This window comes from Gopherus evgoodei, chromosome 1 (assembly GCF_007399415.2).
Source record: "Gopherus evgoodei ecotype Sinaloan lineage chromosome 1, rGopEvg1_v1.p, whole genome shotgun sequence".
In the NCBI taxonomy this organism is placed as follows: domain Eukaryota; kingdom Metazoa; phylum Chordata; order Testudines; family Testudinidae; genus Gopherus; species Gopherus evgoodei.
In genome coordinates, this window is record NC_044322.1 from 59,330,569 (window position 1) to 59,355,219 (window position 24,651).

The 24,651-nt window shown below is 40.7% G+C and overlaps 1 protein-coding gene across 1 annotated transcript in view; it reads left to right on the forward strand.

The window, feature by feature from the left end:
* The window catches only part of EPSTI1 (epithelial stromal interaction 1), a 78,372-nt gene that overhangs the window by 22,477 nt on the left and 31,244 nt on the right, over positions 1 to 24,651 (forward strand). Inside the window, 3 exon segments of the mRNA XM_030565754.1 lie at positions 3,675 to 3,748; positions 5,467 to 5,550; positions 15,584 to 15,657. Of these exon segments, the coding sequence (XP_030421614.1) occupies positions 3,675 to 3,748; positions 5,467 to 5,550; positions 15,584 to 15,657 (232 nt within the window).

Genomic DNA, 24,651 nt, shown 5'->3' on the forward strand with positions numbered 1-24,651 from the left:
CTATCTGTTTATGACAACGTGAATGGTTAGGGAGGTGCCAGCCTAGAAAGGATCCATCAGCCGAAGAATGTGTCTAGTGGACCACCAGACAACCTCCGGAGGGTAAACTGGGATTCACTCCAAACACCTGGAAGGAATGTGCCACTTTAGAGTGTGGAGCCACCAGAAATGTGCCATCTGCTGATTTGAGTCAGCAACAGCAGGATGAAACAGCTCACATAGACTAACATAGGAATTAATTCCTATAAGAATAAACTCCAAAAACTGAGGACTTTGAGTCTCTAGTTCTGTTACCAACCTCCAGGAGCATCAGGTGCATCTGACACAGACTCGGCGCCATCCTCATGACCAAGATACCTAGCCAGTAACTTGGCATGAGCAACTTCTAGGCTGGTAACTATACCACCTATACAGAACTTGAATGAGTGTGTGTGTGTGCGTGTGTGTGTGTGTGTGTGTGTATAATATATATATACACATACATTCACACATATATATGGAATAAGTAGTATCAGAGGGGTAGCCGTGCTAGTTTGGATTTGTAAAAGCAGCAAAGAGTCCTGTGGCACCTTATAGACTAACAGACATTTTGGAGCATGAGCTTTCGTGAGTGAATACATGCGTCCGATGAAGTGAGTATTCACCCATGAAAGCTCATGCTCCAAAACATCTGTTAGTCTATAAGGTGCCACAGGACTCTTTGCTGCTTTTACAGGAATAAGTAGTTAAACAATGTTGTTTATTTTATCTTTTGCTTTATTATTATATTTGCAATAAATGTGGCATCTTTGCCTTACCCCTCTTAATAAGATCCTGCTGGTTTTTATTATATTGGTATAACATGTTCAACCCTGTTTCAGCAGCTCCCATTGCCAGTGGGCAACTTTGGTAGTGTAGACAAGGCTAGCAAGGTGTTGAAGAAGGTGGAGGCTGCCCCAGTCAGAATTATCCAAAAGGATATGAACTCAAGGGTCCTCTTAAACAAGGCATGTTGTAGTCAGGGCTATGCACCTCCCTGTGCATGGAAATACCTAATGACCATGGATAAGAACTTGGTTCAAAGGGTATATGGTGACAGTTCTATAGAAATAGATGACTTAATCCTCCTGAGATGCATATCTCTGCTATGGAAAGCTTCCCAGTGGTTAGTAGGAAAGTTATTTTATTTTTCAAGTTCTGGTGAACTTGGCATTCTGCCCTCTTATTAGCTCACACGTGCTAATACTAACGCTGCCTTCGTGTGCGTTTTCTTGAAATGGCTCAAGTTACATCCTTGGAAAAAGAGAGAGAACTTCAGAGCTTGTGGCAGGCAAAAGAGAAATCTGAAGGAAACTATGGAGCTGAGAACACCCACCAACAGCTCTTTAAGATGAGTGGAATGACTAAGAAGGAGCCTCGGAGCTTCCATCCGAGGAATCAGAATTGTGGCAAATGCACAATAATTAACTCAAATTAAAAGGCAGATTTACTTCCTTGGTGACTTCTCTGTAGATACAGATCAGATGTGGGAAGAAATGACAGGTTTCTGACATGCATTTGAGGAGGCTACATCGACCCTTAGAGTGCTAGTACTTTCCAAATTGAAGCAAATACACATGGATGATTGGTGAGAAATCTCCACTATATTCAATAGCTGGTGTTAAGAACTTTAGCTCTGTACTTGCTCGTGTGGGCTTAAGAGGGCCAGCACAGGTCTGAAGAAAGGAGAGATTCATAATGGCATCTTTAATGGCACAACTGAAGGGGTTCATTCGATCACAAATTCTTTTAATGCCTTTTCTCTGAAAGTGACTCTTTTTACAGAGACTGCTTCATTTTTAGTGTCCAAATCATCAGATTTCCTCAAATTGAAATTCAATAATTGCTTGCCTACCTTGATTAAATATTGTAAGAATTCCAGATCTGCACTATTTCTGTGACTGGCAGACATCCAACCTTTCCAGAACTAGGTAATTTCAGGTACCATAGAGAACAAACAAATAAATTTGAGTTCCATACTTTCCCTTAGATAATAGAACTCTAAGCAATAAATTAGCGTAAATTTATAAAGAACAAATCATGCCTGACAGCCTTCATTGTTGTTTTTTATATATAAAGTGAATGCAGGAGTTATAACACTTTTTGATTTGATTAAAACATTTGATATACTGCTTCACAAAATCTTATTTGGAAAATTAATTCAAGCTGTCTTGGATATGAGCCCTGCTGAATGGATTGAAAACTGGCTGGCAGGCTGTAAGCAAAGGGTAATGATGAACACCAATATATTGAGTAGTAGCTGATGTCCAGTGGTGTGCCTGCTTTGGAGATTGATGATGCACATGGCTTTAATTAACATCAGGAGGTGGAGCTGACGTTAAATTTGCAGATGACACTAAAAGGCAAAGTGTTGGCAATACCAGGAAGGGGAGTTAAAAATAATACACAGGAACCCAGAGAGGCTAGAAAAGGTTCAGGAAGTAACAACAAAAAAAAAATGCTCAACCTGGAAAAATTATTTATAGTGCCAACTGTATGCTGATTATAGTGCCAATAGAAGGTATGTTGTCTTGCATACTACATAGTTCCATTGATTCCTAGAGGGACTACACAGGTGCGTAAAGTTAAGCCTCAGGGTGTCTGCACAGACTAGGAAGGTAATAGTTCTCTATGTAGCACTAATGCAAGCAGTTTTTGTAGTCTTGGGTACCTCTGTAAAGACAAAAATGTTGACAAATAGGAAGGAATTCAGGGAAGAAAAATAGAAATAATTATGGAGCTGCAATTAAAGGAATTAGCTTGCCCAAACAACAAAGGGAAACCCGACTGGCTTCTATAAATGGAGGGAACATCATGGAAAAGAGGAATTGTTCAGAGTAGCCTAGCATAAGAACTGAGAATAATGAGATTTAAAACAATTCACTTCTTTCACCATGCCCTGCTGTGGGAGTGAAGATCTATTGGGTCCCTCTTGCTGTCTGTTCTAGAGTTTACAGTTTCATGGTTAGAGGCTGGGTGTTCTCAATAGAGGACCTATGCCTCCGAAAACTATACCTCCTACTGTTTGAGCCTTAGTTTGGCAAAGCTAAGATGCAGGTGGAGCTTGTGTTTTTAACCAGGTTTTTGATTGCTTTAAAAAAATTAGTGTTTTTTTTCCCCTTGCTAACAAAGAGCAATTTCTGTGTTTTCACTGATGTTCGGTGCTTCAGTGATTGTTAGGGGCCATCCAATTAGAAACCTCAATAAAAATTTCTATCAATTTTAAAGAAGTATTTTTGTGAAACAATTTCCTCCCCTGGTTGAAAAAAAAATCTAGCACCAACATACTGAGCAAAAGAAAACTTAGGATGACCATCAGGAAATTAATCTAGAAGGCAAGACACTGTTAAACCATGAAATAGTCTCTCAAGTAAAATGAGGAACCCTCATAACTTCAGTCATTTACCAGTAAAAAGTACAATACAGCGAAGAATATTCTGCAAATAACAAATATTCTGTGCTGGTGAAAGACTGACATTAGAAAAAGAGCTGAACAAAAAGATAAAATAGGTGTCTTCGATCTCTCATTTTTATCAGCATGATTAGGCATACATGAGAATATTTTCATAATGTGTTTATTATATTACAGTGTCTCTTGTTGCTGACACTTGGGCTTAAAATTTTCTAACATGCAGAATGCAATTTGTATTTTCTAGGCGGAACAGAATCCGAGGCTGAAGCTAGGCAAAAACAACACATCAGACACCTGCAATCTAAATACCAGCAAAAGGTCAGGAGGAATACATGTAATTTTTAGTTTAATTTAGGAAATACTGTTGTGTTTTTCTCCCTCTGTGGTCCGCTGTTCCATGTGGCTGTAAAATGAGCTCCCAGTTGTTTGACAAAAGAAATAGAAGTCATGAGACTTCAAAAGAGACAAAGAAAAGGTGGGTGGACTTGCAAGACTTCACAATAATGTAGAAAATGAGAAGACTTTGATAAGTGTGTGTAAACAATGTTGCAGATCACGTCTAAAGTAATGAGGTTAATGATAATGCCACCAACATTGCCCTTCATATTTTCAACATGCTACATAAATGGTAACCAGTCAATCAACACAGTGACCCACATTTCAGGGCTGTAAGTATTTATCCTCATTATGAAGGGCATACATGCTTGTAAAGGTCCGTCATAAGAACGGCCATACGGGATCAGACCAAAGGTCCATCTAGCCCAGTAACCTGTTTTCCAACAGTGCCTAATGCCAGGTGCCCCAGAGGGAATGAACAGAACAGGGGATCATCAAGCAATCCATCCCCTGTCGCACATTTCCACCTCCTGGCAAACAGAGGCTAAGGACACATCCCTACCCATCCAGACTAATAGCCTGATGGACCTATCCTCCAGGAATTTATCTAGTTCTTTTTTTAATCGTATTATAGTCTTAGCCCTCACAACATCCTCTGGCAAGAAGCTCCACAGACTATACGTTGTGTGAAAAAATACTGCCTTTTGTTTGTTTTAAACCTGCTGCCTATTAATTTAATTTGGTGGCCCCTAGTGCTTGTGTTATGAGAAGGAGTAAATAACGCTTCCTTATTTACTTTCTCCACACCAGCTATGATATTATAGACCTCTATCATATCCCTTCCCTTTAGTCATCTTTTCCAAGCTGAAAAGTCCCAGTCTTATTTATCTCTCCTCATACAGAAACCGTTCCATACCCCTAATCATTTTTGTTGCCCTTTTCTGAACCTTTTCCAAGTCCAGTATATCTTTTTTGAGATGGTGCGACCACATCTGCACACAGTATTCAAAATGTGGGTGCACCATGGATTTATATAGAGTTAATATGATATTTTCTATTTTATTATCTATCCCTTTCTTAATGATTCCCAACATTCTGTTCGCTTTTTTGACTGCCACTGCACATTGAGTGGATGTTTTCAGAGAACTATCCACAATAACTCCAAGATCTTTCTTGAGTGGACACAGCTAATTTAGAGCCCATCATTTTATATGTATAGCTGGGATTATGTTTTCCAGTGTGCCTTACTTTGCATTTATCAACATTGAATCTCATCTGCCATTTTGTTTCCCAGTCACCTAGTTCTGAGAGATCGTTTTATAGCTCTACGCGATCTGCCTGGGACTTAACTATCTTGAGTAGTTTTGTATCATCTGCAAATTTTGCCACCTCACTCTTTACCCCTTTTTCCTGATCATTTATGAATATGTTGAATAGGACTGGGCCCAGTACAGACCCCTGGGACCCAGTGTGGATGCTTGCATAACCACCTACTGATAAGATTGTTCAAAACTAACATAATGGATGAGCTATTGTACAGTTCGTGTCTTTGTTCTCTAATTACAGTGAGGGGGCACACATGCTTGATACTTTTTTCCCTTTGTAACTTCATCAGAATCAAAATTTAGGGTTGGAAGAGGTACAATACAAAAGCCAAACTGCATTGTCTCTGTATGTGTTCTTCCCCCAATACCATATAGCTGAAGAGAGAAGAATATGCAAGAATCAAGAAGGAGACTGAAGAAGCTGAAATCCTGACAATGAAAATGATTCAAAGAGAAAAGGTAAGACTTGTTTGAGTCTGCATTAGTCAAAATATCTCACTGGAACAGTGTTTTACCTGGATGAATCCTATGGGATGGATCCTTGACTCATGTGTGTTGGCTATACTGATTTACACCAGCTGAGGATCTGGTCCTTCATCTGAAGTTTTGCATGTCCCCTTAGATGAAATCTGGGCTAATGTTGTGCTGTGCTCACAAACTCCCTTTGATTTCTGTGGCTGTAGTAGGGAAGCAGATTGTTCTGGGTGCCATGCAAACTGTTTGGCTACTTGAGTTATATACCTAATGATTAGAAATAACTGTTCCCCCAAGAATATGTGCAGAGCTGGAACAACTGTGGCTCCTCTCTCTAAGAGAGGAAACTGTTAAATCTGCCAGAAGTACCTGTGACTGACCGTCACCAGACCAGAATGATATGCCTATTGAACCAAGGATCACCTATTGGCCTGGGAGTATATTCTCAGGGCCAGCGCTACCATTTAGGCAGCCTAGGCAATCGCATAGGGTGCCAGGATTATTGAGGAGGTGGCATTTTGCCGGGGGGGCGGCAGGCAGCTCCGGTTGACCTGCCTCAGGCATGCCTGCGGAGGGTCCATTGGTCCGCGGCTCTGGTGGAGCTGCCGCAGACATTCCTGCAGATGGTCGGCTGCTCCCGCGGCTCCGGTGGACCTCCCTGAGGCATGCATGCGGCAGCTCCACCAGAGCCACGGACCAACTGACCCTCCACAGGAATGCCTGCGGCAGCTCCACTGGATCCGGGGGATCAGCGCGGGGGACGACGAAATGGCCGTGCGCCTAGGGCGCGAGAAACCCTGGCGCCGGTCCTGTATATTCCATCATGCTAGCTTCATAACAAGGTATATTGGAGGCCCAAATGGTAAACAAATCAGTTCTGGGGGCGGAGGGTGCTGTGGAATATCCTTTTGTGTTGGCTGGTACACCTTGGTTTTTGTTTTGGTTGAGAACAGTAAGGATAACTGCTCTGATTCAGGGAATGTATCTATAGAATTACACTATCTCTTCAAAAGGCTGAAGGATGGGTGTTTAATGTATTAAATAGAATGCTCACCATTGGCAGCTGTACAAAAATACCCTATTTTACTTGTCCTCTGGCGGTGTAGTGTGATGTGTTTTGCATTTATGAAATGAAGATGGCTACCCTAGACACTCCTCAACTGATGTTGAAAAGGGTTGTCCCATTGATGTAGATGAATTATGGCTTCATCTACAGTGTCCACTGTAAGAGCAGAACTAAGGGTAAGAAGTCACAGAACAATGCTCTATACAGAGGTTCTCAAACTTTCTTGCACCATGACCCCCTTCTGACAACAAAAATTATGACATGACCCCAAGACGGGACCAAAGTCTGAGCCTGCCTGAACCCCTCCACCCTGGGTGGAGGGCCAAAGCCCAAGGGCTTCAGACCCAGGCAGAGGGCCTGGAAGCTGAGCCCTGCCACCCAGGTATGAAGCTCTGGGGCAGTGGGGCTTGGCCTTTGGCCCAAGACCCCAGCAAGTCTGTCAGCCCTGGTGACCCCATTAAAATGAGGTTGTGACCCACTTTGGGGTCCCAACCCACAGTTTGAGAACCACTAATGCCTATGGCAAACTTCTGTAATGCTGCACTTCCAGATGTAAACTTACAAATTCAGATGGAAATGCCTCCATACGCTGAAGTCATGGTGAAACCGATTTTCCTTACAGTGGTTTACACTTTTTCCACTGAAACTCCAGGGGCAAGCGGTATCCCTTCCTTCTTCCAAACTGCAAACTTTCAAGCCTGTTCATTCTTCTGAAATGCAAACCTCCCCAAGTGGTAAGTGCAGACATGGTTTTGTTGGGAGGTATTTGCCCCAATCTCGGGAGCACTTCAAAAGAAGTTGTGGAAGCTCAGGATGAAATCCATGGACCTGTTGAAGCCTCAGAGTCCAGTTCTTAAATAATACTATGTGGTCACATGTGGCCTCTAAGAGCCCATGTATTGTGGCACCCCATCTACTCATTAATGACCTGTCAGCCACACTATCACTGATAGTGTGCCTGGCAATGCTCACTGATATGTTATCGTGCCTACCTTCTTTTGCTCTCTTTCTATCTGCAGACCTGCATCAGTGGTAGTGCCAGCACTGCAGTATCAGAGTTCCTACTTGTCTATCACCTTATTGAGTTGTGCTAGTTGACTAGCTTGAATGTCCCATCTGTATATGAGCCGTGGACAAAAATGTTTTATCAAGACAGTGTAAGCACATATAAAATGCCCCAAGATGTAATTATGATTTTCCAATGTGGCTGGGCTAAACCATGTGGCATTCCAATTTTTGATGAAAAACAAACATTTTCTGGGAAAATCTTCTCCAGGCCACTCTTTGCCCCCACCCCAAATCCCCATTGTGTGGAGATGTAAAGGTTGTCTGTCTACTCAATACCACCAGCCTCCATTCTTTTGGATACATTAGGGATTCAAAAGGCTGCCTGTGAGATTGCCTTGTGCCCATAATGATCCCCATAGGTCCTTCTGTGGCTTTGCTCTGTAAGGCAGACTGCAGCCTTCTCACATTCCCTTTTCCAGTATGCAGGCTTCCACCTTTGCCTCTCTCTGCCAGTGACATCATTAGCTATGGGGTAAAAGGACCAATTGTCCTTCCCCCGCCCTGCCCCCCAAGGTGTTGGACCCAATCTTTTAAGAAAGCAGTAATTGCTGAAGTTTTCTCCCCATTCCTGATGCTACTTGGGACAGAGAATGTTCTGTATGCTGACACAACTTCACACCCCTGGTCTCTGCTTCCCTCCAGAGGACAGGGATACGGTGTCTTTAAGAAACCCTTGGGAGACTAATTAGAACCACTTTTATGCAGGTTACAGGAGACTTCAGTTTAGAATACAAAATTTGTATGTATTGACAGTTTACAGAAGCAAAAACAGACATTAAAATGCTCTAAAAGATTAGAGAGACCTGTTTGGGAAACACAAAACCATCCCTTCCAAGCTTTCACCTCATCTTTCAGTCAAAAATAATCGCATGGCTAACTTTTTGTCACATAGTAGCAATCTCTTGGCTGTTGGACCTTCAAAGTCCTGAGGCAGATTCTGTGCTGCACTTTCAAGAGTCTAGGTTCCTCTGGGGGCTAATATGGCCTTTAGCATAAGTTATATCAGTCCTCTTCCCCACAACCCTTCCAGCAGAGCCACAGGCCAAAATTTCCAGATTGCAAAGTGCTCTCAATTCTGTACTAGGGACTGTGATGGGGTCAGTTTAGGGTTTTGTACACTGCCCTGTGCAGAAAGAATGCCCCCTTAGTCTTCTGGAGCTATGTAAAGTGGTCAGAGGAGGGGCCAGAATTTGGACCCATGACTCTAGACTATACTCAGCCTATCAGCTGAGAAAAGAATGTGAACTCAGCCTAAAAGCATCTCAGTTGCAGGCCCCTTGCTTTTCAATAAGAGCATGTCAGTTCCAGATATACATTAATATTTGATTTTAAATGGCCTCCTTTCCAAGGTCAGTCACTATACAAAAGGTAACTCCCTCCATTCTAGTACCCCTTAGTTGTTTATTTCACAAATGTTGCTTATCTACAGACTCTTCTACAAAGAAGCTCTTAGTCTTCCTGGTGACATCTTACAGCTGAATAAACCTTTATAAATAACCTTTCAGGTTTTTGTTGTTGTTTGAGATATGGTAGCACTTCGTTCAGAACATAACATGACAATAAAGAATCTTCTAATGATAGGCCACTGATTGTGTCATGGAGGCACAGTTTAGGTTTTAAGGTCAAGTGGTAAAGACCCCTTTAAGAATAATCTTCAGTCTAGAGATCAAAATTACTAGACTCCCAGGGTTACTTCAGGAATTCTTGAGCTATTAACTTGTCTATAATGGGAAATATAAAACTTGCAGTATTGAGGCCTTCAGTGGCTACTCCAGGAACCTTGCAAAACTATCATGAATATTTACAAACCCATGCACAAAAATCCCCCTTCTCCAGGCTTTTCTGTGAGCATTTATGATGGGGGGGGAGGGGAAAAGGGAAACAAACTTTATTCACTTTATATATATGATATTGAATTATTGTCCATGACAACGGACAAGTTTCAAGTCTGCTGTAACTACAGTTATACCCGGAAAAAGTATTGATGTAGCAGTTTTGTTTTCCTGCTTTTACAGTTCCTGGCATTCACATCCACAGAATGTAAAATGTTTATAGGCCTTGTAGGTAGTAAAATTCTAAATAGTAATTTCATTTAAAAGTGCAATATCATAGCAAATACCTCTACCATACAAACTGTTTATTTCCTAGAATTAAATTCATATTTTTAAAGCAAGTTGGGGAATCTTGCATACCAAATAAGTAAATAGGTATCAAAGGGAACTTTAAAAATAATCAGCTAGTCTGAAGATGTTTTTTTGTAGTAACCGGGGGACTGGTGGAGATTTTGACTGGAATATATTAACATGCTGAATAATCCATCCTGTTTCATAGAAAAGATATGCAGTGAACTGCAAAGCCACAGAAGGTCGTTGATTTGGCTTGTGCCCCCAACAATCTCAGCTCGGTTGCAGACATATCACTTGTGATCTGAAGAAGAAATGGGAAGGGAAGGCAAGAGTAAAAATGAAGAAGCTTCTCAATTCTTTAGAACTTTGTCCCTGCTCAGTCAAACAGAGTTTTGCCCTGGTTATCCATGGAACAGTGTTGATTTTTGTTTTTGTTTTGTTTGCAAATGATGTCTAATCTAGCTGAAAACTAGAAGAATTGCCAGCTGCACCTGCAGAGCATCAATTAGGTGAATGTCTTTGATCAAAAGGAGGATTTCTAAAAGATATGGGGCAGGGCGATGGTTCTGATTTTCTTTTTTCTGGCAAAGTCACTATTCATTTAATAAAAATAAATTGCATGACTGTTTGAAAGGCTAGATAGCTGTGTCAGCAGGGCAATGAATGGCAAGGTTGTTCTCCAGCTGTGAAAGTTTCATGTTTGTTGGGAAAGAGCTACAAAATAACGTGTGATGATTAGACGTTGTGCTGAGATGCTCAAACAATGAAGAGGAGTTTGTGTAAGGATGATGCATCATAAATCAATGTTACTATGTATAGATACAACCTCTATATGTGATATTGCTCAATGTCATCTCCTACCTTCTCTTGCTGCAGAGAATAATTCTTGTTCTGGGGAGGGAAAATAGAATCATACACTCTCTTCTTATCCTTGCTACTGGGAGGCAAAATAGAGTGGACAGGAGAAGGGTGGATCTCAGTGGTTTTTTTTACAGAATTGATTTGTTTGCCTGGTGTTCTCCTTGTTGTCTTGTGTCTATCAACCTAGGCTAGGAGTGATCATCAATCTTTCTCATTGTACCTGTAATCCAGGCTAGTGTGAGGAGCACAGATCAGCTCTGCAGACTCCCTGAGATTCTATATGGAATCTTCAAGACTGCTAATCAAATACCACTGAGCTATGTAAATCCTGCAAGTCCTTCCTCGTTTTCCCCTTGCCTCCGCCTCTTCCCACCCCCCCCCAATCAGCCTCGTCTTGTCTAGGTGATGATGCTGGAGCATTCGCTGAGAAATTTTAGTGGAGATCATCTGATATTAGTGAAGATGTCCATTTTCCATGTATGTGGATGTACATAATCTGTAGGAATGGAAGGAATAGATGACCAGAGGCAGCATTCCTGGTGCCTTTTGAGGAGACTCTTACAATTCCAGATAGTGCTGAGCTTTAGAGACTTCAAATCTCAGAAGCCCACACAGGGATTAGTTCCAGAGGCCCTTCAGAATGAGAACTTCATCCTGATAGAAACTTAAGTTAACTTGAACTTTACTGTAGAGTCATTAGAATAAAAATCCTGCAAAAGCTTCTAGGGGTGGGGAAAGGTAGGTAAAGCTGAACTCATGCCATCGGTGTAAATGGTACAGGTGTAAAACCCTGAACAAGACATCCCCACCCATAGCTCAAAATTTCTGAAAGCATCTGTTTCTGGAGCAGCAAGGTTTCCTGAGATCAAATGCAGTATGATTGGGTCAGATCTGTTTTCTCTGTCTGGCATGTTCTGGTCTATAAGCTTGTTATTCCATTAACATTTCCTGCGCATATTCCAAAGTTACATAGTTAAATGTGTAAAGATTCAAATTAAATGAACTGAAAATACTATTGCACGTAACTAACTTTTTGCTGTGGGTATCTCTCTAAATAAGGGTCTTTTTAAATGGAGAGAACTGCCATTTATGATAAAGAAAACAATATGGAATTAAATCTTGTCTTATCAATGTGCTCTGTATTTTAGTAACAAGTAACTGTGTATTAGCAGACTTTTTTCATTTTTTAGTATTTGCTGAAGCCAGGAATTTTGCAGCCTTTCTACACACATCTCTCCTAATGCACTCCAACATATTTATCTACAGTACCACAGCTGTTCTAGTCCTGGCCCTCTTTGAAGAGAGAGTGCCAGTTGTGAATTGTTTTTGTGATGTTTGAGATCTCTTTCATTTATGACCTAAGCAAGGATTTCAAGCTAACCTGATAGGCTAGTGCAGTGGCCAGTTAGTTCAAGCCCTATTCTGCATGGTAGTTACTGGAGAATCCTTGCTGCCTTTATCCATTGTAGTCCAATATTTCCTGCCGTTTCTATTTCATACACAAAATCACTCTGATGTGACACATCCCTGCTTTTCTGTATGAACAAAAATATGTCTGGAGGAGACAAACATGGCTGGTGTTTCAGCCAATAGTGCCCTCTTGAGTCCTGCAGTGCTAGGGAGTTTTCCATCATTCTGGGGAGCCTTCCAACACCATCAGTAAGAGGGACTCATGACCATCTGGTGGTTAAATTCTTGAGACAATGGATCTGTTTGTTGAAGTGAGCAGTCCATTTGTCTCTTTTTGGGAGGTCAGAGTGCCAACTTCCCTTTAACAAGCATTGTCCTTATTCATGGAAGCCCGCATAGGGTGACCAGATGTCCAAATTTTATAGGGACAATTCTGATATTTGGGGGGGTTTTTATATTAGCTTCTATTTACCGCCCCCACATACACCTGTCCCAATTTTTCACACTTGCTATCTGGTCAACCTAAGCCCACTTGTGATACCAATAATCTTTCTCATTGTCACTTTTGAGGAAGGTGGTGTTTGAAGCCACTCTGGCAATAGCTGATGGGTTCAGATTTCCTCTGACACTGATCAGTCTTATTTTAGGGCCAGGTATGGCATGGACATTTCATCGATGAGGGATAAAAGTCATGTGTCCCTGTTGATTTTTCTACACCCGTCGGCTACTCTTGGTATATTTGACACTGAGACACAACTGTGGATTCCTGCAGGGATTTAAAAAAAAAAAAAAGTTCTAAGTTGCACAAAATGTATCTGCCCATGTGAGGGGCTCTGCTTACATGGAGTACATTACTTCTGTGCCAAGCAATTTGCACAGGCTTCCTTTAAATGCACCCAGAAATAAATGGGTATTGGTTTTAACCTACCACAGAAACCTTAAATAGGTTGAATCTTGGCTACTTCATAGACCACCTTAGTCTCACTGTCATATTGCTATTATTAACTGAGGCACCAGAGCTCAGTCTCTGGATTTTAATTATGAGGCTCCCACGGGCTGTGGTTCACTGTTCCAGGCCAAAGGGTGCAGCGGGAAGCATTGCAGGCCGAGGGATGTGCTGGCCACGGCTTCCCACGACCCCCATTGGCCTGGAGCAGCGAACCGTGGCCAATGGGAGCTACGATAGGCCAAACCTGCCGACACAGCAGGTAAACAAACTGGCCCGACCCACCAGGGGGCTTACCCTGGCGAGCTGTGTGCCAGAGGTTGCTGACCCCTGCTCTGGCCTCTTCTTTGCTTTTGATACCTATGTCAAGATACTTATTTTAATTGCTTTGCATTCTTTAATTCTGTATGCACCAGTATTTTTGTTCATTTCAGTACTTCTGCTTATAGTGTTTCATTCTGATACGCTTACATGAGCTAAGGGGTAGCTTACTGAATGAGGATTTGATTTTTTTTTTCCCCCTTCAAAATCTGCCCCCAGGTTATGCCCACATCACTGTTGCACTTGCTCATTTAGTTACTGAGCCACTTACAAAATATGGTGCAATCGGCAGACATTAGACAAATATGGCTTTACTCAGTGCAAACTGAAGACTGATTTACCTACTGTAGTGATTTGTTTCACAAGCCTCCTCCAAACAGTCTTTCATTAGCCATATATATTAAAAGGGGGGAAAAAAACCTGAATTCAGCTAAGGCAAAGTAACTGTCTGATCAGATCTCAGTACCTGTTTGTTTGTCCAATACTTTTCCATCATTTTGAAAATTAGGGATAGTTGTCTGGTATGCTGTAACATCAGTGCTTGTGGTGTGAAAACTTAATGTTTCACCAAACCGGCATCTTACAATTTAAAAATATAGCGGAATTGAAATGAAAATTTGGAACTCTTGATTTTTGCTTAAAATACAGTGAAGTGTCTTAACTGGTCATCCAGAGACCACGTGTTGCACAAAACATGGCTACTTACCTTCTTCACTGGAATTAATTTACAGGAAATACCTCTGTGCTGCTGCAAAGTTTTATTTATTTATTTGTTTTACTTCAAAATTTTATACTGCTTACTTTTAAAGCCCTCCACAGACCAGCTTTATGCTACTGGCTTCTAAATGTTGTATGCAGTTTTAGGTTGGAGATCCTATATTGTTTTATTTTGTGCTACTGAATGTACTATGGATTTTCTTGGTGCCAGAATTTCAGCTGACACTTTCTCAGTGGGTGTAGTATTTAAGGCTTTGTCTATGTGAGGAAATTGACTGGAGTAGCTATCGCAGCAGAACCACTCCCTATGAGGATGCTCTATTCTGGAATAAATTTTTATTCTGGAACACTTAATGCAATTCCAAAGCAGAGTAATTATTCTGGAATAAAATAAAGGTTTTTAATTCAAGAATGCTGCTAATATGGGGAGCTATTATGGAATAGCTTATTCTGCAGCAGCTATTCCAGTCAATTTCCCCATGTAGAGGAGTCCTGAATGCAGTAAGAGAACACATAAGGGTGTGTGTGTGTGTGTGCACACATGCATGCCTTCCCATCCCACCCCTCTGCCCCATTATCTGCATAGGTTTAGCTTCAGCCATAATTTGGCCTTAAGAAGCCAAAACTCTGATTTCCATATGTATGTGCATACATTTGCATTTCACATCTCTAATGAACTCACTTTTTCAGTGATTTGCATGCACAAATTGGTTTTGTACCAACAAATGCTTGTGTACTTGTGTGCACAAGTTATCACCCAATTTCTGATGTGCTATTTGAACACCTGGGATTAATTAGGCCATTTGGGCCAGATTCTATTCTGTTGGCTTTGACTCATTTGCACTGCCAGAATCTAGCTGCAGCTGTCAGCTGATAGTTCCTCTGGTTGGCATGCATTGTCGGCTGCTATAAGCCAGCAGTGCTAGTTCCTAGAGAGGGAAGATAGTCCAGGGGTTAGGGAAGTAGACTAAGAGGACCCTGGGTCAATTCCCTGCCCTGCTATGTGCTTCCTCTGGGATCTTGTGCAAGACATTTAGTCTCTCTCTCTGTTCCCCATCTGTATAATAGGGATACTAGGATAAACAGTATGGAAATGGGGGCATATAAGTATGTAAGCCAACCACTACCCCCACATCTCGAAGGATGGAGCACATTCTCAAAGCAACCTCAAGGAAACCTACATCAAATTAATTTTTTGTAGTGGTAACCTGATTTAGTGGCTGGAGAATTAGGAAGCATAACTGGGTCTCTGATGAAAATCTGACCTATTATACTGAATTTTTTTATAAATGTTAAATTAGTCTTTTGACCCTGCTGCCAGGAGGTATTTGACTATTGGTCTGTTTTTAAGAGTACAGTCTAGGCTGAACCCTCTTTAAAATATTTTTCCTGTGATTTGGGCTGTTGCATGCTTGGGTTTGAAATCTAATGAATTATTAAAACAAAAATAAGTAGTGAAATCATTCATTTCTCACTTAATTCTTAATCTCTTCAATTTTGCAGGCTGATAAACTGGAAGAAAAAAGAAGGCAACAAGAAAAGCAAAGAAGAGAAATGTTTAATGAAGATCACTATTTGTAAGTAAAATTTTAACTCTGACTACCTAAGTCTGAAAGAGGTCACAGTCACTTTGTTGGCATAGGTGGTAACTACAGATTCCAGATGACCAGCAGATTAAGTAATTCTTCCAGCAATGGCATCTGACCTCTTGGCTCCAGGCTGTTGTTTTGAAGCTGACCCTCTGCCTGTCACATGGTTAGGCTTCAGAGGTAGGATATATCCTTTTCTTCCTCAAATACGTTCCTCTGGTTTATCTGTATTTTCCAGAATTTCCAGTATTTGAATTGTTGGAGAATGGCTTTTGTGTTGACTAATCCTCAACTAGATGTTTGTTTTTCTTACATCATTGTCAGTACAGAATATTGGATTTTTTAAAATAAAGGAAAAAAGGCTTTGGGGCAATTCTGTAAAACAGAGGATCTGTAACTTAATTGTTTCTGTGAATAAAATCTACTGAAAGAGTACCAAGATACCATGGTGATGGGTGCTTTTACAAATGCATTGCTAAATGGAAAAATCTACTGGTATAGCAGTGCAGCAGTAAAAACATAGTTACAAGTTAAAGCTTACTCTGAACTCTAATTTTCACTTGCTTACAGCTTTCTTAATGCCTTGTTTTTCAGACATTTCTCAAGCTTGGTTGCAACCCAGAACTGCTTAGTGTGTGTGTGTTTCTGAAAGTTTGAACAAATTCCAGCTATTCTTTCTTATGCAGAAATGAGAGAGAAGCTTTAAAAATTGGCCAGTATCACCTTTGTGGCAGCTAATGGGTTTGTTTTAAGATTTCCTACTAGGTGCAAAGGTATTCCTAAATAGTAACTTGTCTTGTATGAATATATTTTGGTTTTCAGATACAGGGCCCGATATTGCCCTCCTATAGAAATAGCCCTGGGATAGGTATAAAAAACATAGCAAAGCTAGAGTTTCCTTCAAATACTTCTTTCTAAGGGAAATGTGAAGGAGCCACTGAGGGAAGAGGAATATGGCCACCCAGTCCTGCAGATCCTGGAAACTTCTAGGGAAAGCGAATCTGTCATCCCATGGAGGTTTAGCACCCTTTTGCTAGAGATGAAGCAAAGACTTCTAGTAAGCATTGTTCTCTCCAGCACTCCTGAATGCAGTAGGTCTGCTCCAGTCTTACACAGGTAAAACAGCTATTTGTTCCAACTCAGGCACAGCAATTCACTATGTACTGCAAGGGCCTTTACTGATCCCTTGCTGTAGACTGAAAAGTAGATTCAATATGTATATTAGTCCCTCTGATTCAGACATACTTGAATGCTTTCAGCTGTCTCCTTAACAAACTGAACTGACTTGGATGTAACTGAAGTTAGACTAACTATCAGACGCTGTCAAGCCCTGCTTGAGCAGAGACTGCATGTAACCGTCAAAAGAATAAACTGGTGGAAGGTAGTTTATTCTCTTCACTAAGCATGTACTGCGAAGCTCTACTGAATGTCAAACCTGGGGAAAGTTGGATAGAAAATTAAATTTAATAGGATTCTACATATTTAAGCAAAATCTATTGCATAGTGTAAGACAATGGTATCTTCCCAAACACGTACCTGTTAAAAGAATCGGCTACCATGCAGAATATAAGGAACCTGTGAAAATAATAAATTAATCATTGAATAATGTAGTGATAATACTTTCAGGATACTTTTTGTGCTGCACTGTGTTGCACATTAACTCCATTGAGTAATGTGAAGATGTGTGTCATCTCATCTTGTTATGACATTAACTCAGGTTACTGTATCACCTTTTGTAAACCCATTTGAGATAGGCTTGGAGGAAAAGTGCTATGTATAAAGCACAATATTATTCTTGGGCCTGATCCTGCCTATATTTTTGTACAAAATGGGAGTTCAGAATGTTAATACCTTATTTGCCGCTAACCATGAGGTTGCAATCTCTCTCTCAGTAAGTGTTAATTGGAATAGTTTATCATCCATCACCATGTACTCATAGACACATAGACTTTAAGGTCAGAAGGGACCATCGTAATCATCTAGTCTGACCTCCTGCACAGTAAAGGACACAGAATCTGAGCACTCACTCCTGAAATAGATCTCTAACCTCTGGCTGACTTACTGAAGTTCTCAAATCATGGTTTAAAGACTTCAAGTTACCATTTACATTAGTTTAAACCTGCAAATGACCCTTGCCCCATGCCGTAGAAGAAAGCATAAGTCCCCCATGGTCTCTGTCAATCTGACCATGGGGGAAATTCCTTCCCTACCCCAAATATGACAATCAGTTAGACCCTGAGCATGTGGGCAAGATCCACCAGGCAGATACCTGGGAAATCATCCTCTGTAGTAACTCAGAGCCCATCACATCTAGTGTCCCATCTCCAGCCGTTGGGGATTTTTGCTACCTGCACTTGCCGTTGGGCCACCTGCCATTGTAGGCAATCTCATGATACCACCCCTTCCAGAAACTTATCAAGCTCAGTCTTGAAGCCAGTTAGGTTTTTTACCCCTACTGCTTCTTTTGGAAGACTGTTCCAGAACTTCACTCCTCTGATAGTTAGAAACCTTCACCTAATTTAAAGCCTAAACTTGTTGATGGCCAGTTTATATCCATTTGTTCTTGTGTCCACATTGGCACTTAACTTTTCTCTCCTTGGTATTTATTTAAATTATCCCTCTGATGTATTTATAGAGCGCAATCATATCTCCTCCTCAGCTGCCTTCTGGTTAGGCTAAACAAGCCAAGCTCTCTGATCTCCTCTCATAAATTAAGTTTTCAGTTCATCAGATTATCTTAGAACCTCTTCTCTGCATCTGTTCCAGTTTGAATTCCTCTTTCTTAAACATGGGACACCAGAATTTCACATATTATTCCAGATGAGGTCTCACCATTGACTTGTATAATGGTACTAATGCTTCCCTGTCTCTACTGGAAATACCTCGCCTTATGCATCCTAAGATTGCATTAGCCTTTTTCACAGCCACATCAGATTGATGGCTCATAGTCATCCTGTAATCAAACAGTACACCCAGGTCTTTCTCCTCCTCTGTCACTTCCAACTGATAAGTTCCCAGCTTATAGCAAAAATTCTTGTTGTTAGTCCCTAAATGCATGACTTTGCACTATTACATTTCATCCCATTCTATTATTCCAGTTTAAAAGGTCATCCAGATCTTTTTGTATGATATTCCAGTCCTCCTCGGTATTAGCAAAACCTCCCAACTTTGTGTCATCTGCAAATTTTACTAGCGCACACTCACTTTTTTGTGCCAAGGTCTGTAATAAAATTGTTAAACAAGATCGGCACACACATTAAAAAACACCAGAATACCTCCCACCCCCAAACTCCCCTTACAAATTCCCACTCAATCTCCCCTGTTTACGGCTCTGTTTGCTTCACTTGTGCCATTGGCTGACTATTTGGCTGCCTTTCTAGGCCCCCTAATCAGGACTCTGCTTCTCTCTCACTGCACACTGCCCCCTACCAGCCCCTAAAAACTAAAAGAAAAAACCACACAACATCCATAAAAACCTCACTCCCTATACCTAAATGTACTGGTGGGAATAGTGAGCATGTTGCAGAATCTTGCATTGTGGATCGTTCCAAACAGTAGGCAGGGTTAGACCAACAGTCTCTCCACTGACATTAGCATCTCCCACGGCAATGAAGTCTTTTTCTAGCTTGATGAAAAGATCACATTAGTGTGTGTGTGGTTTATTTTTATTTTTCCTCCCAGTGGCATTGCCAACTCCAGGAAGCCATGTTAGAGCAGAATGAGATGGTCTTTTCATATTCTTTGGATATTTTGCAGAGATGGAGGCACTGTTTGCATCAAGCTCTGTAAAGAAGTCATAGCTTCTTATTTGGTCTAGAAAGGTGCACATAGCTCTAGACTGACTGACTGACTGTATCTGTTATGCAATATAGGACATCTGGAGTACTGTGTCCAATTTTGGTCAGCACTGTATAGAAAAAATGTAGAGAAGCTGGAAAGGATCCAGAAGCACGTGACCAAAATGTTCAGAGATGGAATGCAAGCCATATCTAAAGGAACTTGGTATATTCAGTTTGGAAAAGAGGTGATTAAGGGGGAGACATGACAGCCATAAAAAAGATTGTGGCAAAATAGAAGCATTTTTCTCCGAGTGTAGGACAAGACACATTGAGTTCAAACTATAGCATAGCAGATTTAATCTGAATCTCAAGGAAAATGTCCTAACTGTAAGACCAGTAGGACAATGAAACAGACTATCTAGGGAAGTCACGGAATTGCCTTCACTGGAAGTTTTCAAAAAGAGGCTGGGTAGCCAATTGTCTTGGATGGTTTAGACACAACAAATCCTGCATCATGGCAGGGGGTTAGACTAGATGACCCTTGTGGTCCCTTCTAACCCTATAATTCTAAGAAGCGGAGAGTAAGGTCCAGATCCTCAAGGGTATTTATGCTCCTAACTTCCATTCATTTCAATGGAGTTAGGAACCTAAATATCTTAGATCAAGATCCTCAAAGTGACTTGCCTAGGGTCACACAAGGAGTTTATGGCAGAGTCAGGAATTAAAGCCCAGTTTCCTGAGTTTCAGGCCTGTGTCTAACTGCAAGAATATTCTTCAATTCATAATGGGTGACCATTACTTTAGAGGCTGCCTCTCATGGTGACTGGCAATGCCAGCTGCATGCGCCTGAATAATATGGTACAATGTAATACCATCTTTTCACAAAATTAAGCCCAATGTGTTGTCTTCATTCACTCTTTTTTATATGGTTTCTTGATACCTCAGTGTTGGGTGTTTCGGAAAGTGGATGGATAGGCTGATCTGTTAGTATAAATAGGCAGGAATATAACGCAGACTGAAAGATAGCAGCTCTTTTACATAGCCAGGTACACATCCAGTAACTACTCAATAATGCAGAGCTTGAAAAAACTGGTGGAGGAAATATAGATTTTGAAGGCTTCATTCTTATTTATGGATGTCAGACAGTATAACTATGGCATACATGTATGCTCAATATATTGTGTTAAGAATTTAGAGCTTCAGATGCAGCGTTTGCCCAGGTGAATATTCCAAATATAGTGCCTGAATTTCAGCACCACAAGCTCTATTCACTAGCCTGCCAAAGCAGCCTATTCAAAAGTCATAAAACAAAGAAAATAAAATATGAACCAAAATAGGATTTATTTATTTTATTGTATAAGACAACTCCTAATGTCCTTGCCAGTTCTCAGGGCTCTGTGATATGTGGTTCAAACAGCAGGCCAATAACAAATTTTCCTCTCAGAAGTGCGAACCCAGACCTGACTAGACTGTAAATAAATGCTGCTAAAGAGATAGTCACAGGCACTGCAAAAACTGCTTTCAGCTTTGAGAATCTTTTGTTTGCTCTCTTTCACCACAGTCTTCTTCACTTTGTTCATTTGGTCCTGATTATTTTAAGCATTGTCAATTATTTAGCTAACAGGCAGAAAACTAGGCTTTTATAGACATCCAAAGGGACTCTCCCGAGTGTAATAATGAAGGCAGTTTATTGAACGCCTGTGAGGTTGCTTTCTAATTGTACACATTAATCTGCCCGTGCAAGCTGGCTGAAAATATAGAAGCAGATTGCATGTGCAGATGGAACACACGCAATGGTTTGTAAGGAAAGACCTCGGCAATAAAGTTTTTCAAAATTGTCCTTTCCTTGAAAACTGGATTTATGCTGACTATTACAAATAATAAATGAAATAAATTACTTTCCCTATATTCGTTTTGCTGTCTTCTCCCCCTCCCCCGCTATTTCAGATCACTGGGGGGAATGGACCCTAAACCATTAAATTTAATACAAGGGTTGACTGTTTAAAAAAAAAGATAAGTTGACGAAAGAATTGGTGGGGGATGCTATTTTATTATATTTATCTTTTTAATTCTATACTTTGCTAGCCTGACACTAAAAGTGAGAGAGTGCCACATTGTTGATAAAAGCGGTATTTAGAATTTAAACTGTCAATATACAATGGCTACATTTAGGAATATTATTCCATCTGAAGATACTGTTATCTGAACAGCAGAATTGAGGTAACGGGCCCTATTTTGTCTTTAGATGTCTGTATGATTGCCAAAGAAGTCAGTGGGAGCTTTGTGAATTTGGGGTCAGATTTTGGCATGTAGTTACTGAAAGAGCTTAGTGGTAAGATCCTTCAATGGGGTGGTGAGCACCCTCTCCTTCCATTAAAGGTCATGGAGAATGCTTTCAGCACCTTGCAGGACTGAGTGGGTGTTTGGGTCATGTCCATTTCACCTAATAACTTTCCAGCAAAAGATGATTGCAGGCACATGCATCTGGTCATAACAGCATGCTAGCAAGGTTTCCATTTTTTTGTTAAACCCAGCACAAAGTCTATGGGATAAATTCACATCTGTAGTAGGAGTAGGGGAGACAACTGCTTCCATAGGTCCAGAACATGCAGCTATATCTGAGGGCAGATCCACTGCCACGGAAGGCAGTGATGGCAGTCTCCTGCCTCCCGGGGTGGGAGAAGATGGATATCACAGTCCCACCTCCTGTAGTGGCACTGTTGAAGGACACTAATTCCAGCTGCCCCTCTGGGGCAAGGTGTGCAGGCAGCTTCCATGGCTGAGCTCTCATTCCTGGTGGATTTTCTGTTGCATGAGATCACAACTTGGGTTTCACCAAGCATGAATAAAACTTCTAGGGGAGCTAGACTAAGCATGTTGATTCTGATGGGCAATGCAGGAAACTGTGTACATATGAATTTAGCTGTATAGTGGTGGTATCTGGAATGAAACTTAAATATGTGATTACAAGAAGTCCCATTATTACATGGTAAAGGGCAGATAAAAAATGTGCATGCAGGCCAGGAAAAAATATCTAGAACACTAGTCATGGGGGACTTTAACTATTCTCCAGTTGGACTGGAAGAGTAATTGTAGCATGAGTAGGACAAGCATTGTAAAATGACAGAGCAGGCATATAATCTGATAGCTGTTCCCCTTGTTCTTCCACAGACATTCCTACCGTCTTGGTACCCCATTGTTGTTTTATGTCTCCAATTGGCATGCAGGCTTCTCTGGTCAGGGATCATGTATTTTATCTGTTCTGAGAGAGATCTAGCATGCCTTGGGGTGCTGTTTGAATAATGGAATACAGCTGTGTTGCTAGAGTCTGAGCAGGCAATGAGTTCAGAAGCTGTTTTGTTCATTAATAAAAAAGGTATGATTTTGAAAAAATGAAGATAGAGGTTAGTGAAAATCATAAGGAGAAATAAATCCTAGCATCAGATCTGTGATGGATGTGAAGGTATTGTGCAGAACAAATATACCAGCTTTTTAAAAAATAGATAATGGTATCTTACTTTCGACTGTTTAAAGCAACAATATTAATGGTGATTAGTTTCATTCAGAAGTAAAAATTAAAAATACAATAGAGATTTTTTTAAAATACAGTCAAATATTTTGACATAGCTCTGCAAAGTGTTGCCCATGGAGGTTTTTTTCATAGGAATTTAAAATATCCCACTTAAAAAAAACAGACAAACCATCATTGTAAAGGGCAGGCAAGGAAACTTGTGCCCAGGCTGAAAAATTTAGTGACAGCTTTTCAGGGCATCTTACCACCAGACAAGATGCCCAATTCAGCATCCTTATCTGATACACTGAATCATTAAATATGCACTTACTCACAGGCTTTTCAAGATTGGGTCTTTGTTGTCACCTCTTTAACTATCGGATCTACAATGACATATAAATAATTAATCACAATAAAATAAAAGGAGTTGTCAAGAACTGTACTCTGTGACTGTCATGTTCCTGTACCAGACATTGACTGGCTAAGGGGTTGTTTATATACATACACCAGCTGTGGTCATCATCTGATCTTCGAATGCTCTACCTGCTATGGCTGTGGTTCTTTTAAATAAGGTATTTTTACACACAGCAACACCTAGTGGCTGAACAATATAATAGTTTAGCATTCCATTTCATCCCCTTTAAATTCTACATTTTTACCATTTGCACTATCTCGATGTCTTTGACGTTCAATATGGATCAGTCTGTTAACTGTGTCTGAATCTTATTGGCTTTCTAATTACATGACCCAAATGCATAATAACTTGGTCATGCATTAGTTGTAACGACTGACTGAGGTCAGTTTGGAATCCTTGAGACTTCGTTATCTTGTTCTTCATTTGCTGTCTGTGGGTTTGCTCTGTTGATTTGTTCTTTCTGAGGAACAAACTGTAAATGTTAGTGGTTTCTGTTGAATGCTCCATTTGGTCTTGTTCACATATGGTCTGGGCACTGAATTATTTTTCTTTATGACAGCTGGATTGGGCCATCCTTTTTCTCCAACCATCCAATCTGACATGGTCTTGATCACCAGGTTCTAGACCTGGCAGCTCTTTGAGTGTTGTCTGGTTGCTTGTAAAAGTGTTCATAGGCTCTTTGCCTTTTGAGACAGATTCTAACTTTGGAAAAGAACAGTAGTTCTGAATTGTCTTCCCATTGAGAGTTGTGCTGGACTATATCCAAGAGCTGATATTGGTGTTGATGTGCAACTCAGAAAAGCAAGGAATGGATCTTCCTGCTTCAAGATTTTCTTGGCTGTCTATACAAGCTCTCTCAGCTTCTCCATTCACTTGTGGGCAATGTGGACTGCTAGTAATATGAATAAAATGATATTTCATTCAGAATGACTTAAATTTTGCCACAGTGAATTGTGGTCCATTTGTCTATCCATCATGAGTTGTTCTGGAAACCGAAGTGAGCAAAGGTGCACTTTAGTTTCTCGATAACACTGTGATGTTCGGTCTTTCGAATATATTATTTCTTTATACCTGGAAAAATAGTCCACAATGACTAGGTCAACCAGTCTTTTGAATTTGCATAAATCTGCATCTAGTCTCTTCCAAGATCTCATTGTAGAGGTGTGTGTACACTGATTGATCCAGAATTGTCACTTAAGTAGATTTTTTTCCACTGGATCTCCTTTCAAAAGTCCAATATCATCAAATCCTCCACAGTGTTCTTTCGCCTTTGTTAC